The following is a 17,738-nucleotide window of genomic DNA, read 5'->3' on the forward strand; positions in this document are numbered from 1 at the left end:
AATAGTCAGAGTGAAGTGGAAAGATGAGAGTGACATCTGGTGGTGAGCAGTCCGTAGGGCACCGACCAGATTCGTGACAGGTGGAAACAGCACGAGACTTTACTTTCGCTTTCACTTTTTTTCTTTCGGTTTATTTTTGTGAAGCGCTCCTGGTGAGACAACAGAAAGTGCATAATGATTGTTTTATAAAGGCACCGTTTGCAACGTTTCATTGATATTGTGAGTGCACACAAATAAAAATTCTTTAAAGTTCTGGATGATGTATAACTCTACCTTTATGAGCAAAAATGACGGAATAATTCAATTGTTACCATTGAAAGAAATGTGATTAGTAGGGGTGTGACGAGACGCTTATCCCACGAGATGAGACACGAGACTGGGTTCACGAGAACAAGACAAGATCTTTAAACTTTTCTTAAGAAATCCTCAATGATGAAATATATTGGGAAACGAGTCTTTTATTCAACTGAAAAAGACAAAATGCAAAATTATGTGCATTTTGAACTTTTATTCATATTTTATATTTTATTCATTATGAAATTAAAATTCCATTTTAGTGAATTTATATGCAGTAATAAACAACATTTAAAAAAAGAGCCTCGTGATTCTGGATAAATTGAGAATCCCAGTTCTTTTTAATAAATTGGAGATCATGATTCTCTCATGATTCTGGAGAAAAAAGATTAGGAAACTAAATAAAGTAATTTACTAGTGGTTCCGACAAACTGTTCATTGCTTAAGTCTTTTAAAAACATATATTCATTTAAACAAACAAACAAAAAAACATTCAATGAAGGAGTCGGTGTCTCACTTCATTAAGACTTGTTTGACTATTGAAATCTCCTGAATGAATGATTCAATGACATACTTTTTTAAACGGGCAGTTGTCGCCACCTCCTGGCAGAAGAGGATAAGTGTTACAATACATACAAATGTTAAGACACTTTCGTTTTGATCGCTATTGTAGACAATAAGTGTTTACACCCAAACTATACATTTTTCTATTATTTAAATGTCTGTAACACAGAAATAATGATTATAATGTGGTTGAAAAGACTTTGTGTTGCTCTTTCTGTGTTCACATTTACCCCGACCCTCTGATTCAATAGGCTCGTTTGAGATGCACCTCGCCTGAAATGTAGGCGAGAGTAGGTGGCTACAGTGAGGGGAGGAGTGAAATAAGTGCAGTCAAGATGGACAGTTCTGACCTCTTGAAGTAGAACAGATACCTGCAAGATCAAAGGCGGATATCGCGTTATCACACTCGCATGCTGTGTTGCTGATAAACATGATATAATTTCAGCTCTGTTGTTTTTATATAAAAATAAATATGATGAACAAGACACTCAAAGTGCTTGCTATTTAATTCCATAGGAAAGGCGTTTTTATCGTCCATTTTTACTTTAATACAAACGTGTATTTTAGATTTTTATAGAAATATGACAACAATCACATATCTCACGCAGAGATCGCACTGGCATGGTGTTTGGGAATATTCATGTATAATTTAATCCACATAACCACATGATATTATATTAAAAAATAAAACATTTTAGAAAAGAACGGCAACATAATGGTTATCTGAACCAATGAGCTTTAAGCTGTGTCATCTCATCCAGGCGTTTCCCTTCATGCTTTTGGTCAGCGCAGTCGGTGGAGAGCTACTGCGCCTGACTGCGCAATCTGACACAGCCGCCTCGCCGTCGCGAGAGTTTTTTGGCACACGCCAGCATGACATCAGAGCAAGGCGGACGTAATTCAGACACATTTCTAACCGGCATGCATCTTGCGGTGATCACCAGTGATCGATTCTGCGCAGAATTTGCTCATCTCAAACGAGCCTATTAACATGGGCAGCGACAAAACGTGCTTCTCACGCTCTACTGACACTTGAGATGTGAAACAGTCCTAATAGACATAGCTAAATCATTGTCATTCAAGAATAAGATTGCGTGGGTGTTTGATATTTTTCGATATTTTAAGGATTAATCTTGCAGCTCTAATGTAAACGCTGTAAAATGTTTTGCGAGGATATCGTCATGAGATCTCGCAAGATCCGACTGGTCTCGCCAGACACATTGGATCTCGCGAGATCTCGTGCCACGAGATCTTGTCACATCCCTAGTGATTAGTGATCACACTGACACCTCCGTGTCCTGTAAGCAGCTTTAGCTTCCACTCTCCGCACAAATCATTGGGTATGTGCCTAATAGTGCACATTTATCCAAGTTTAACATTGAAACTAACATTGCTTTATACTTTAACTCCTTTAGGCCTATATCTATAGATTTTATTTAAGGCAATTCGTGATGATTTGAGAAAGCAAAATTGAATCAAAGGCAAAGTCTCCCTTCAGGTGAGCTGCATGTGCGCAATTCTCAAAACACCCACAAGATGGCGGCATTTATCGGTGAACTCGATATTACAAAACCAATAACCGTTTATGGTAAAATGCTTAAATATCTGTAAAATTATTGGTAAATCGACATATCGGTCAATCTCTATTGATTTTCTTGTTCTGCCCTCCTGCTGGAGTACACGTCATCAGAGAAGAGATGTCATTGCAGTGGGGAAGAAATTAATGTTTTAGTGAAATATTACAAGTGCATATCACGCTAAACACATCTTTGGCACAGTGATCCATTTAAAAAAGCCTCTGATTGACCATCGTGTTCAACAGTCATTTCTGTGATTGGCTATAATGCTCAACGCTTCAAAGCACATTGTAAGTAACCTTTGATGCAAAGGGAGAAAAATGTAATGCTGTAACCATATTCACAATTATGTCACAATAACACGCAGCTGTATTTACACTGTACATGTCAAAATATTGAGCACACTAACATGAACACTTTCTGTTGTAGATTATCAGGCTGTATGGTGACTGCAGAAGGTTGTGCTGCTCTGGCATCAGCTCTGAGTTCAAACCCCTCACACCTGAGAGAGCTGGATCTGAGCTACAATCACCCAGGAGAATCAGGAGTGAAGCTGCTCTCTAAAACACTCAAACATCTGGACAAACTCAAGTAAGTTGAGCAGAAACAATTATTCTGTCAGCTGACAGAATAAGGTTTTGTGACATAGGTTTTTAGTTTCAGTCTTATCATGATGTTTATCATGATTTATCATGATGAACAATAATAATAATACTTATAAAACATATAAAAATTCGAACATTAGACAATGACAGTTGCAATGACCGAAAATATTCTTTCTCTGTGGTTCCAAGCTCTATGGCTTTTGGTTCACCAAATGTGGCACTGTGGCTGTTGTGTTATCAGCATATAGATGAATTGTAGCTGTGGCTATCCCATGACCTAGGTCATTAATATAGATGAAGAATAAAAACGGTGCTAAAATAGATCCCTGTGGGACACCTTGTATAATTTTAGACACACTGTTTTTGATAAGTAATTACTGAACTAATTCAGAGCCATTTCACTAAAATCTACACAACTCTCTGCAATAAGTCTCTGCAATATAAGTTTATGATCTACTTAATCAAATGTTTTTGAGAGATCTACAAATAGGGCTTCGCAATGCTGTACAATATCTAAACATTTAATAATATCATATGTGACCAGCATAGCTGTATTAGTACTATGACCTGATCTAAAGCCTGATTGGAATTCATTTAAAATTATTAGTTAAAAACAGTTTTACTTGTTCATTTCCAAAAAGATTAAAATACTTTTGCCAACACTGACAACCTAGAAATCCATCAGTAGTTATCCACTTTAGATGGGACTACCTTTTAACAAAGGGAAAACCATATTCCATGCATGAGGAATAACATTTGAAGTTAAACTCAAGTTATAAGTAGCAGTGCTTTGTGAATATATGAGTCAATCCTCAGAGTGTAAAAACATAACTCTGATTCCTACACTGTAAAAAAAAAATGTAATTTTACAGAAAATAACTGATTTTTTTCAGGTTGTTTTCTTTTATTTTGAATTACAGTCAAAACTCTGTAAAACTATCTCTAAATTAAAAACTTGGCTGTTATTTTAAGTATTATGGCCTTAATGACAAATTACAGTAATTCACATTTTTTTATACAAAAAAACTGCTGTATTTTTATACAGTATGTTTTCTGTTTTCTTAAATTACAAACAAATAATGTAAAATTACAAAAAAAATCTGTAATTAATACAATAACAAATCCGTTAGATGATAAAAGGGTCAAATGACTGGCAGTAAAGTAAAATCTCCTTTTTTAAATAAGCTGACAAACACTGTTATTTTACAGCTATTTCCTGAATTTAATGATCAAGCACCTTGACTATAAAACAAAAGACAAAAAAACTATCAAATGACTGGCAGCACAGGGTGCCAAACAAAAACCTTAAAATTAAAGTCAAATGTCTTTATATAAATAAGTTAACAACACTGTTAATTTACAGGCATTTCCTAAATTATTACAAACAAACACCTTCACTGTGAAATTAACTCATTAACTAATGAATTAATTACTTAAACATCACATGACTGACAGCAACAGAACATGAAATACTAACAGATCTCTCTAGATCTCAGCATCTAGTCTGACTTTATTTTTTTCATACAACACTTCTTATTGAGAATTAACAGATGTTTATATGTGACTGTAAGTCTTGTGATGTTATGACAACCTTTTTATTTTTTATAAATTTTTAAGTGTTTTGAATGTGGGCTTTTTAACACACAAACATCAAGAATTAGCACACGCATCTCAACAATGGTTTTGTGATTATCAGCGCTAATATGAATATTTTGTCAATTGTCACCATTGTTGAGATTCATATCCAGATTTTTGATGTCTGTGACTCCACATATTCTTGCCTAAATGATTTTCTCAAAAACACTTTCAAAGTAGTAACACAAGATTGTATAATTACAAGAAGCTAATTAACATGCTCAGATATTTGTTTTCTGCTGAGGTCAGTGAATCAAGCCTATATATGATGACAAGTTCATGCATAGTACATAACCAACTTTGTCTCATCAAGTACTATCTTGCTGGTTTTTCTATAACAAATGTGCTTTAGAAATGCACAGTTACAGCAACCAGAAAAAAAGAAAATGTTTTTAAGAAAATCAAGAGCACAACTAAACCAAATGTTTATCTCCACAACGGTGACTTCCAACTCTATTAATTTCAATTAAACAACAACATCTAAACCTCAGTTAATTCTCAATAAGAAGTTTTGTATGAAAGAAACAAAGTCTGATTTTAGTGGGTTACCATTGTGCTGAAGAGTAGAGTGTGAGCTTTAGTCCAGGAGAAGACAATAAAGTATTGATGTTATGCTATGTGTCATTTTATTTAAAGGCTGTAACTGTGTAGTTGTTAACTGTAGTGATTAACTACAAAAAAAACTTAGTTTCACAGAGAATGTTTCATGATGATAATCCAGGCAATATCTATAAAATAAATTTAAAAAAGAAAAAAAGTGTTTAAGAAAATTTAGGATATTTGACCTTAATTTTACTGTTTTTCTTTGGAAGCTGCTTCTGCCAGTCATTGACAGTTTTTTAAAAAACAGTCTTTAACCATTATTTCCATTAATGGTAAACGTTTGGCACCCTGTGCTGCCATGCATTTCACTGTTTTTTTACATAAAATTTTTTTACAGTGTAGTCCGCACATACACAGGTTTTCCTCCTTCATTTAAAAGAAAAAAATCTCATCCACATGAAAACACAAAACACACTGAAGCAGTCAGGAGCATTGCCAGACCAAAAGTTAGTGATATAACCCTAGCCATGAAGCCACGATGGCCAATCAGAAGCCTGAAAAAAAAAACATCACATGACAAAATCCTCAGTTTCACCAGGTGCACGACAACACTGCAAACACAGTTTCTGAAAATCTTCATCCTGGCAAGAGTTTTCAAAAAGGTTTGGTTTAAGTGACCTGACACTGTGTTTGCATCTGGACAAATAGCCAAAAAGATGCAGTTTTGCAAAATACCCATGTTTATGTGGACAAGGCTTGAAGCAGTGCTGCAGTTAATGAGCTAATCAGGTGATTAAGTGCTGAATGAACATTATGAACACCTCTGTTAACAAACAGAATCACTGAAGGAATGAGGAAAAACAAGAACAGTAAAAACAGAAACACAACTACAAATGATTTGCAGCCACAGCTTTAAGTCGACTGCACACTGCACGATTTTAGGCAGTCCCAGAAAAAAGATTAGCATTGTGAAACAACTGTGGCGATTCCTGTGATCGTGGCCCCTAAACGGTCCTATGCCGCACAATGACAGAGTTTCAAAGATGGTGTGTTGATCAACACATCACGGCACTAAAACTTAAAACTGCTTACCTCAAACTCTTTTAATGTCCTCTTTCACAACTTTTTTTCAGCAAACATAAAAAATACAACTGCCAAACTGTGCTTCATCATGCACTTTCTGTTTACCACTAGCGCATGCTAATGGTGTTTTATTTTTAATAGTAATTTGTATCGTAGCCTACGAGTCACAGTCTGCATACGTCATACCCAAGTTTCTTAGATCTGTGTTGCACCGTGTGATTTGTATTGATCTTATAGGATTGCTAAAATCATGCAGTGTGTAGAAGTTTTAGATGAAATTAACTGAAATAAAAGACATTAAATCTCTCAAGATCTCAGCAGAGGATGATTGAACATCTCCACAAATGACATTACCAGCTTTAAGCATTACTTACCAGACTGACTTCTGCTGATGTTTAATTGAAATAATAGTTTTGTTTGCTGTAGTATTTTCTTTAGTTTGGCCCTTGATCAAATATGTTTTGCATAATAACAATAAATATAACACTCTGAAGGATTTAACAAATACCTTATATACAGAAAGTTTTGAACTTTGAAATTTGTTGTGCATCTGCTGTGAAACACTAGTCTGTTTCCCCCAGTTACATCTGATTGATTTAACGGTATAAATATGTGATTTTACATGCAGTGAGTTTTCATTGTGTTGATGAATTTGATGTTACTATCAGGTCGAATTGTAAAAACATTTAAATAAAAAAAACATCAGGTTTCTTTGATGGGACGGGGGTCCCATTATAAGCATTTTTTAAGTATTTTCTTATAATAATAATAATTGTTGTTGTTTGCAATTTGAAGGATAGCTTTTTTTTGTCATCTTTCCATTGTTGAACACAACAAATAAATTGCAGCAGCATGTCATAAACACGAGAACAATAATAATAAAATAAAATGAAATAAAGAAATAGATAAAAATACCAAAAAAAGGTAAAGCAAATTATAGGTCAGATTAAGTTGCATTTCAGTGGGGTTTAATCCATGTATGAGAAGTTTAAGCCACTCTTTATTTTTAATTACTTTAAGGATTGAAACAAAATTATTAATTTAAATGCCTTAAAACAATGAGTTTTTAACAAATCTACATTTGTGTACATCAGACTTCAAAATTCAAACATTCAGTCTCTTTGTTTTGCATAAAGACACCAAAATTTAACAAATGTGATTGGCAGAAGGAATTCTGTGTCTTCAACCACTTTAACAACAGTGCAATAGTAAAAAAATATATATATATATATATATATTTTTTTTTTTTAATGATGTGGAGGCTTAATGTTTCTGACAGAATGTTCATATATTACTATCGAAATTAAATGTCGTTCGGGGAAATTCATTAAATGACAATTATGACAATTAGAAGTCTTTTTTTCCATTAGCAAGAGAAACAACAGCTATCTTGCTCTAACGCTGATAGTGTCAGCTTTTGAAAACTTCTCAGATAAAACATTTATTTTAACAGGAAAAGGAAAATATTATTTTGTAATTAATGATCTCAAAACATTGTTGACATTTATTATCCAGAAAATAATAATTGTCATTAAACAAATCAACAGATGTAGGTGTTACAAATGAATATTGTAAGATACCTTTAATAAAATTCCTTAAAACTACAGAAATAGCTTTGACTACTAAAGAAAATCATCTCTATGAACAATCAAAATTAAATTTGATCTTAAAAAATGATCATAATATATTACCCTCTTCATTTATTACAAGCATTACATTCAAACTCCTTTTACAAAGGAGTCTGTTATTCAAATTACAATTAAATTATAAGTAAAATTTTGCCTGTAACACATTTTCCAATATAGGGAGACCTGCATGTGAAAATCAGAGAAATTAACAGGCTGTTTTAAAGGGTAAAATGTGTTTTTGGTGGAAGATCAATTTCTCTTCCTCTTTCATGAGATCAGCTTCCTCTTTTTGACCGGGTTACATTTCTTCATGTCAGAAACTTTTGAGGGGCTTTTAAACAGTGTTTTTAGAGGTGTGACATTTGAATGATGATTGTTTTCAGTCGCCACATTTATCAACATACGATCATTCATGTGATGAGATTGGCAGCACACAAATCACATGAATCACATGTGAGTCCTGTCGTGAGTGAAGTGCTCTCGGATCTGTTTCTCAATATTAGATTGAGAAATGAGAGTCAACTGATTATTGTTTGTTTGTGTGTGTGTGTGTGTGTGTGTGTGTTTTCTAGTGTGGATCATGGAGGAGAGTTCATGATCACATCAGGACTCCACAAATGTAAGTTCACAAACAGACACACAGTTTTGTTGTTTGTTGTTTAGTTGTTGTAAATGTGTCTCTTGTAATGTGTGTTCTTGTGTTCAGATGCCTGTGATCTCACACTGGATACAAACACAGCAAACAAACAACTCATTCTGTCTGACGAGAACAGAAAGGCAACAAGTGTGAGAGAGACACAGTCATATCCTGATCATCCAGACAGATTTGATGGGTGTTGTCAGGTTCTGTGTGTTGAGAGTCTGACTGGACGCTGTTACTGGGAGACTGAATTGAATGTAGAGGCTGAAATATTTGTGTCATATAAAGAAATCAAGAGGAAAGGAGGGAGTAATGACTGTAGGTCTGGACATAATGAGAACTCCTGGAGTCTGTACTGCCGTGGTCACAGATTCATTGCCCGTCACAATCTTAAGGACACTGATGTATCTCCTGGTTCAGTGTCCAGTAATAGAGTAGGAGTGTATGTGGACGTGTCTGGCGGCACTTTGTCCTTCTACAGCGTCTCTGACACACACAAACTCACACACATACACACATTCACACACACATTCACTCAAACACTACACGCTGGATTTCACCTTGGTTATTACGGCTCTTCAGTGTCTCTGTGTCACATTAACACACACAGACATTAGTGGACACAGTGTGAGTGTAATGATGTGAAAGTGTTGCTGTTGTTGTGTGTGTTTTAATCACAGGCTTCAGGAAGTTCAATATCAGACACACAAGACAGTTTCCTGTTTCAGATCATCAGGATGAAGATGTTTCTCCAGTCAGAGACACTTTCTGTGTTTCTGTCCAACACAAATCACACACTCATACACACAAATAAAATCACATGTAACATTTACATTGTTGTATCATATTAAAAGACGTTTAATGCAAATGAGCTTCAGATGGTATTTGAATTAGTTTTGACTCATTTGCAGTCAAAAATGACGAGCTTTAAAATAAAACTTTTTTTCTTTTTTTTAAATTGAAAATCAAAGCAATATATTCTTGTTCAATAATATTTTTGTTTATTATTTAGGATTTTTAGGAGATTTTATGATACTATGCAAGATTTATACAATTATTATGAGCTATTTTTTCCCACATTGAAATTTATTAAACCCTAAGCCCTTTCATTTTATTATTATTTTTTTTTTTTAATTGAACATCAAAGCAATATTTTCTTGTCCAATAATATTTTTTTGTTTATTATTTAGGATTTTTAGGAGATTTTATGATACTATGTGAGATTTATATAATTATTATGAGCTATTTTTGTCCTCATTAAAATTAATTAAACTCTGGGCCTTTTTGTTTGTTTGTTTGTTTGTTTTTTATTGAAAATCAAAACAATATTTTCTTGTTCAATAATATTTTTTGATTATTATTTATGATTTTTAGGAAATTTTTATGATACTATGCAAGATTTATACAATTATTATGAGCTATTTTTTCCACATTAAAATTTATTGAAAACTCTAAGCCCCTTCTTTTTTGTTGTTGTTGTTGTTGTTGTTGTTGTTGTTTTTTGAAAATCAAAGCAATATATTCTTGTTCAATAATATTTTTTGTTTATTATTTAGGTTTTTGTTAAGAGATTTTATGATACTATGCAAGATTTATACAATTATTATGAGCTATTTTTCCACATTAAAATGTATTAAAATCTAAGCCTCTTAATTTTTTTTTGTTTTGTTTTGTTTTTTGTTTTTTTGTTTTTTTGAAAATCAGAGCAATATATTCTTGTTCAATAATATTTTTTGTTCATTATTTAGGATTTTTAGAAGACTTTATGATACTATGCAAGATTTATACAATTATTATGAGCTTTTTTCCCCCCTATTAAAATTAATTTAACTCTGAACCCTTCATTTATGATTCACTCTTGGTATCTTCACTTTTGTTTTTTTCACATTTTTTTGTTATATGGACTGCAGCTTTTACAGTGTTATTCTCATACACAGTAAAATAAGCAGTGTCAACATAACACTTAAAGAGTTAAATTTAACACTTCTTTGGAGCACATATGGTCCCACTCTATCGAGAGTAAAAATAACACTGACTGTAGTGTAGAACTTATAGTGTAAATAAAGCACCATAAAGTGTTAAAAAACAACACTGTTTTACACTGAATACAACTGGGTTGAAGTTGAAGCAGACAGGTCATACAGAAAATGCCAAATTTACCTTTTTGAGGATCACAATGTGTTTCTCAGCTTGAGATGCCGACATTTTCCCAGATCTCTTGTGATCTTGTGCTGATGGTGGAATTAGGTGAAGTAAAAGAAGAATCGAAGCAAGACCGCTACCCCATCCTAAGAGACATGGTTATTTTAGGTGTGAAAAAAACATAATCAGCAAGGTACACAATTATGTTATTAACTTGTTAAAAACCAGCTTACCGTCTTCATCTGATTCAGTGTCCACAGCTGATTCTGCACAGTGAATCAGAATGACTTTCTGCATAAATGTAGTTGGCCACCTCTCTAAAAACTTCAAAAAGACAAGCAAAATCCAGCTCAATCTGTAAAACCCACCAAAGCAGAAAAAAAGCAACTTTATTATCTTTGCAAATGTATTATCTTTACAATGAATAATCAATATAACTTTAAATCACCACAGAGATTCTCTATTGTCCTTATTTCACTGAAAAATAATCCAAATCACATTAATAACTCAAATGTTCTTACCAGGCCTTTGATATCCAAATAACGTGGAAATTCAGTTAGCACATCAGTGCATCTGCTTGGGTCATGAATCATCTTGCGACGATACTGAAACGTCTCCCTCATCTTGACCTTTACTGTCGCCTCCTCTGAAGTATGCATCATAAGAGAAACAGCTTCCCTATACTGTTCTTCGGTCAGAATAACTTCTGTGCTGGATGAAGCTTCTCTCTGTGCAGATGGGCCACCACTAAAAGACTGGGGGTCATCTACGGGTCTCTGATGGTGCACTGTTCTTCTGAATGTTCTTAATTTTCCATGACACGTACCCTTGTCCACTTTGAGGGTCATAATAATGTTCCTTAAAAAAATGTTTAAAGTAAAACAAGACATCCATCTACCACATAATTATTTGACTAATTTAATTAATTTACTTACATATCCAAGCGTTGAATATGGATCCCTAAGATATGGAAACAGGGCAATGATTAGTTGAGCATACAGTTCTCTTACTTGTTTGGGTGGAGATGAGCTGTAATATTATAGAGAAACAATCAAATATGAATTGAAGGATATATTCTTCGTCAAACAGTTTTCCCATATATTTTGACTAAGGATTTCACATGACTTTGTCATCTGAAATTATTAAATTACCACGAATTTAAAAAATAATGTCGTAGTCAATCAATGTATTGTGAAGCAACATTAACTTCTTTGTGTGAAATTCAAATAATTAATTATTGTTAACTTTTAAAATTCACTTTTCCCACAAGTTAACAGATTACACATTTTTGATTACATCCAAGAGCTTTCTAAACCCCTATAAACAGAAACGCAACTACAACTTTCAAGACCCATGTCTTGCATGACCCATGTAATGTCGTATAACCATTGTGATAATATTCCATGTGGCTATAGTGATTCAACCTAACCTTCATGAAACTTTAAATCCTTAGTGTGTGTAAAAACAGGCTATTAATATTGTTATTTTTTGCACACACAAACTACTTTTCTTGCTCTATAAGAACCACTATAGTCACAAGGACTATTTTAAAGTTTTACTAACATTCTTGGCCTTGAAGTGGCAGCTGTTTTTCTGTTTATGAGGGGGACTTTATCGCAGATATGTTCATTTGTTTTCTGAACATGAGAAAGATCTTACTCTGTGGAATGACACAGGGCTAAGTAATTAATAAAAGAATGATCATTTTCACTGAATTAACCTTTTAATGACCTGACACAACTCAAATAATCTTTTAAAAATCATGTCCTTTAACAAATTTTGCTTTGGGCTAGGAAATCATGACCACTGGAATAAAGAATACTTAGAATACAAGTTACCTGTGCTTTTCAGTCATATCTGCAGTAAAAATATTGACCATCTTTCTCCTGTTGCTGTCAGATAAGCATTTGGTTTTGTTGTACTCTCTGATGATTCCATCCCCACTGCAGGATTTTTTTTTTTGACCATCTGCAAAGCTACAAAGCACAATAAACAACCCATGTCAGAAAACATTCTGTGAACATGATTGTGTAGTCACATTGTGATTCTGCACCTGGATCAAATCTCCAATACATGAATTTGGTAAACTCAACTTAACTTTTGCACTTTAGTTTCATGCATTAACACAAATGACACAGTGTGATATTGTCAGAAAACAAGGCACTTTCTTCAAAATGTTTAAAATATAATAATAATAAAAAAAAAGAAGTGACTAAATTCTAAATTCTTACTGAATAACATCCAAGGCGCAGATACACACTCACAATTCCTGCTTCATCTTCAGCTCTCCTCTTTCTTGTAAGGCTGTCATCACTTAGAAGAATGGTGTCATCAGATTCATTGCTTGAAATCTCAATTGAGCTTTCTTCACTTGGCACTGGAGGAACATGGGTCAATTCTGTTGACAAAAAATTAAAAAAAAATAAAATTAGTCTTAGTCAAGTTAATTTGAGCTAAGTTTCCCAAAATTTAGTGGTTCACTACAATTTAATGTTGAAAAATTTCTGGAGCATGATTGAGCTGTCTTGGCTGACAATAAATCTTAAAATATATCAGTGTCATTATTTTACATTTACATTCAGTCATTTAGCGACTTTCAAACAGAAGCAATAACAGCAACAGAAGTGCTTTAGTGGTTTAAGTGCAACAAACTTGTCTCGAAGTGTTGTTGTGTTTTTTTTTGTCTGAAAATGTACACCAATGTTTTTTAAGGCATGTTTGTAAAAATATTTCAATGTCTTATTCAACTATGACCTTTGCAAGTAAAATAAACAAATTAATAAACAATGAATGACAAACTGTCAAACCCTGGTCCTGCTAACAAACTTTTCATTTTTTTTTTTTAAATTTACAAGATTAAATACCTGTTTGCAATCACAATGTTATCTGAATTGCGTTTTCTAAAAAAACATGTTTACACGTGGCTGTGAATGTGTGCGTGGGTGTGATCTTAGACCCTGACGCGGTGGTGAAAAGTTGTATATTAAGTCACACTTAACAAGCGGATTGCATGCACCTATGTCAACAAGGATCGGCAAGACATGAGGCTGGTTGAAAAATCGGCGGATTGCGATTTCTGGCCGGTCATTCGGTGCATCTCGAGCTATTTAATTCCCTGTCAAGTCATGCTTTTAGCATTAGCCGTTATGCTAATTCCATCAAGTGGCTTCGGTCCAGCACTCATGCAAAAGACACTAGACATACACAAATAATGGAAAAGCAGTGCAGCTCAACCTTTATACAAATTAATTAACAAAATAAATTTAATGTTTGACTTCCCAATCACAGTCAACATGCAAAAACATTTTAATTAAGTTTAATTAAGCCTTAACGCATGATATTTTGATGCTCCACGGACGTTTGCAAAGCACAAACAAATTATATACATTATCATTTGAAGAATCTGGCAATAGTATCTGGAAAACACCCAAATTCGGTTGCTTCAGAATGTCCTCACAGACGTCCTCGTCGATTTCCGTGCCAGACTCATCATAAAGCCTGGCCTCGGGCCTACTAGAGACACTGATGCCGGATTTCACGAAGGCTGTAAACGAACCAAAATAAGATTCAATTTACATTGACATTGTCAGCTTAATATTTATTATATAATTACAAATGCAATTACCTTCATCCAGAAAATCGGAAAGTTTCACATACTTCTGTTTACTTCTGAACTTAACTTTGACAAGCATAACATAAAATCAACATAGAATTGATGTTTCTTGTGGCGTCGAAACGACATTGATCTCTGACGTCGGTCCGTACGTCGTTTTGCTCATCGGGGTAATGTTGAACCAACGTCAGGCAGCCATTCAAAAGTAACGTAAAATCGACACAATTGGTTCACTTACCCAACGTTGAATCGACGTTGATTTTCAGATGGTTGAAACAACGTCATAGAATCAATCAACACATATTCAACATAAAATCGATCTAATGGGTTGGCTTACCAATGTTGAAACGATGTTGATTTCAGTTGGGTAAAATGACGTTATACAATCTTCTGCTTGTTTCTCACATACTTAATACTAGATAAATTAGTCTGTATATGTAATAATGTATTAAACACACATCAAATTCAGCCATTATTTATTTATTATTTACACAAAATACACAAATACATGTTTAGAGCACATCTTCTATACAAGACTAACGTAGAAAATGCATTGACAATACACAATAATCAAATACACACAAATAAATTAAATAACAGAAAGTAAACACACAAAGAAAGTAAAGTATAGGCCAATAAAAAAGTGTCAAGTTACAAATTAAATGTTATATTCACTTCAGAATAGAAATGTCATGTTATTTTGTACCAAATGTATTTGACTTATTTTCAGTGGGGCACAAAAACAGATGTAAGACAGAACATTAAGAGACTGACAGCCTCAGTCACCATTCATTGTCACTGCTGCTTTTCTATAAAATTACAGAGACTATGCCACTCTCTCCTTTTGTGTTCCACAAAATAAAGACATATGGGTTGTTACGTCCCAGGTCTAGGGTCTAGGAGTAACATAAATAATGGTCTTTACACCGAAACCTTTGATCTTTCGTTTTTTTTTTTTTTTTTTTTTTTGCCAAAATAAGAAGCTAATGAACTTCAGGGTTGGGCCAAGGCCAAAATAACAAACAAAAATTGAAACTAACTCTCCCAAAGAAACTTAATACCCTAAAAGAAAAAGTCAAACAAAAATACAGGGACTAAACTAACTCCCTGACTATTTGAAAAACAGGAGAAAACGAATTTTACAAAAGAAAAAGGCACCCAACCCCTACAGCTTCTGTGCGAAAGGGGTGTATTTACAATATTTACAATAACGGGCAAAAACACAGCCACATTCAAAGAAAGAACAAAAAGAAACAATCGGTGGAAAACTGTACAAGGAAACACTAGTTGGGAAAAGTGACAAAAACTGTACAACAATATTTACACAAGTGTCCCAATACAATATTTTATCTTTTCTTTACAACACAGTTTCCAAATAGCAACACCAACAACAACCCACACTCCAGCTCTGCGACGCCTCATTTTTAAAAGACGCGGAGTTCCAGATTCACCCAACCACTGGGGACGTACCGGCACGTTCATTTAGGGCGGGGCCACCTGAGAGAAAGACAGAGAGAGAGAGAGAGAGAGAGCGAGAGAGGGGGAGCATGCATGCAAGAACGAGCGCTATGCATAGAGCACATACGTCTCAACATAACAGGGTGAAAAGAGTATTTATAAAGAATTCTTACCCTTGAAAACATAAGACAGAGGTGCATAGCAGATCAGTCAGTTTTCCTTTGCAATTAAAACTTAAGTTCCCTGTGATATCAGGTTTAAAATATCTGATATCAGGTCAGGTTTAAAAAAGATGATGATGTAACCCACCATTTAATATTAGTCATAGACAAAGTTAATTTCTTTACCATTTTCACTCCCTAAAAGTTCTACATGTTTTTCTTTTAGATTTATAATCACAAGTTTTGATAAGTTTGCATACCTACATTTTCAGTTGTTTATGTCCCTTTGTTATATTTGTATGTGGTATTATTGTAGCCAAACTGAACACCTGTGACAGTGGAATTTGTATTTGTAGAGAATATATCAGTGAAGTCATCAAGAAAATGTTTTAGGTGTTGTGAACTTTTATTTTGTTTCTTTCTCTCACAAACACAACAAAACCTTCTCAAAATGCAGGTGCAAAAATCCTGTTCCTCAAATCACAAATTAAGAAATTCACAGGCCCAGTTATACCAGATTTGTGCAGGGCTATATTTAATTTTTCCAGACTATTCTGTAATATTAATTTCGTCATATAATTTAATTATTTTTGTCCTGAAATATGTGTTTATTAGAACTATACATATTTACAGACTTTATTAGAATTTAACATAGAGTCTAGCATTTGCCCACGGTATTCTGTTCTATTCTGTTTGATCCAAATTATCAGGTATCAGGTCTCATTTACTGTCTTGGTCAGAATTTTTAGCACCCTTAGTAAATATGATCAAAGAAGCCTATAAAAATAAATCTGTATAGTTTAAAATTTCACGAATCTGCCTTGAAGATGTTTGTCTATATTTTTTAAATACAAGGCAAGGAGGATCTTTTTTCAAAAAGGATTAACAATGCAGTTTTATTTTCACAGGCTTCATATTTACCAAGGGTGCCAATAATTCTGACTGTATATGCAAATGTGCAAAATTTGTTCATAACTTGAGATTTTTTTTATTCAACTGTGAGTGTTTTGCCCCTCATTCACTGCAGCAACTCTAGCCTGACTGTGAGCATATACATTTTGTAATTTGTGAATTGCAGAATAGGATTTGTGCACCTGAGAATTTCAAACGGTATAACTGTTGTTTTGTGTTTGTAAGAGAGAAAGTACAAAAAAAAATGCAACTCCTAAAAAAGTATTCTCTATTGCTTCAAATTTACTGATACGCATGTGTGACTATTCTTTATAACTACAAATTCCACTGTCACAGGTGCTCAGTTTTACTGTAGGTACATCTGTCCAGGCCAGCATCTGGTGTTCTGATGTCTGATGTTCTGGGATCCCAATAAAACCTGCAATAAAAATAGTACAGTTGAAAATCCATCATACATATCCAATATAACACGACTGCCCATTCCTGTGCCTGGAGATCCACCTACTTGCAGAATTCTGATCTAACCCTGATTCAACACACCCGTATGTAATTGTCAACTGCTCCTGATGAGCTGAAGTTTGCAGGAAGGTAGATCTCCAAGAACAGGACTGGGCAGCCTGCATTATAGAGTATCACATCTGGTATCTGTTATTACAAAGTATCAATCTATGTATAATTTTACTTTAGCTAAATAGAAAAATATTAGTGGCATAATACTGGTATATTGTGAGAAGTCCAGTGACCTTGTTACATTTTCTTTTTCATGTGTTTTTCATTCAAGACTAATGAATATGACAAGTTCTTCCCTAAAAGTAAATCAATAACACAGTAACTCTGTTTTCATAGTGGGTCATTTAATAATGTCACTATATTACTTTTTAAA

The 17,738-nt window shown here is 33.9% G+C and overlaps 1 protein-coding gene and 1 long non-coding RNA gene across 2 annotated transcripts in view; one reads left to right on the forward strand and one right to left on the reverse strand.

Annotated features, from left to right (window-relative positions):
* The window catches only part of LOC127162663 (NACHT, LRR and PYD domains-containing protein 12), a 36,151-nt gene extending 26,775 nt beyond the window's left edge, over positions 1–9,376 (forward strand). Inside the window, exons 7-9 of the mRNA XM_051105493.1 lie at positions 2,865–3,026; positions 8,502–8,548; positions 8,636–9,376. Of these exons, the coding sequence (XP_050961450.1) occupies positions 2,865–3,026; positions 8,502–8,548; positions 8,636–9,186 (760 nt within the window). The 3' untranslated portion in view covers positions 9,187–9,376. The remainder of the gene's footprint in view (positions 1–2,864; positions 3,027–8,501; positions 8,549–8,635) is intronic.
* A 1,392-nt stretch (positions 9,377–10,768) lies between these two features.
* LOC127162676 (uncharacterized) lies at positions 10,769–11,321 on the reverse strand. Its single transcript, XR_007827413.1, has 3 exons — positions 11,233–11,321; positions 10,945–11,066; positions 10,769–10,857 (listed from the first exon to the last, which is right to left on the reverse strand). It is a non-coding gene; the product is annotated as an uncharacterized LOC127162676 (long non-coding RNA).
* Positions 11,322–17,738: the final 6,417 nt, after the last annotated feature.

This window comes from Labeo rohita, chromosome 3 (assembly GCF_022985175.1).
Source record: "Labeo rohita strain BAU-BD-2019 chromosome 3, IGBB_LRoh.1.0, whole genome shotgun sequence".
NCBI lineage: Eukaryota > Metazoa > Chordata > Actinopteri > Cypriniformes > Cyprinidae > Labeo > Labeo rohita.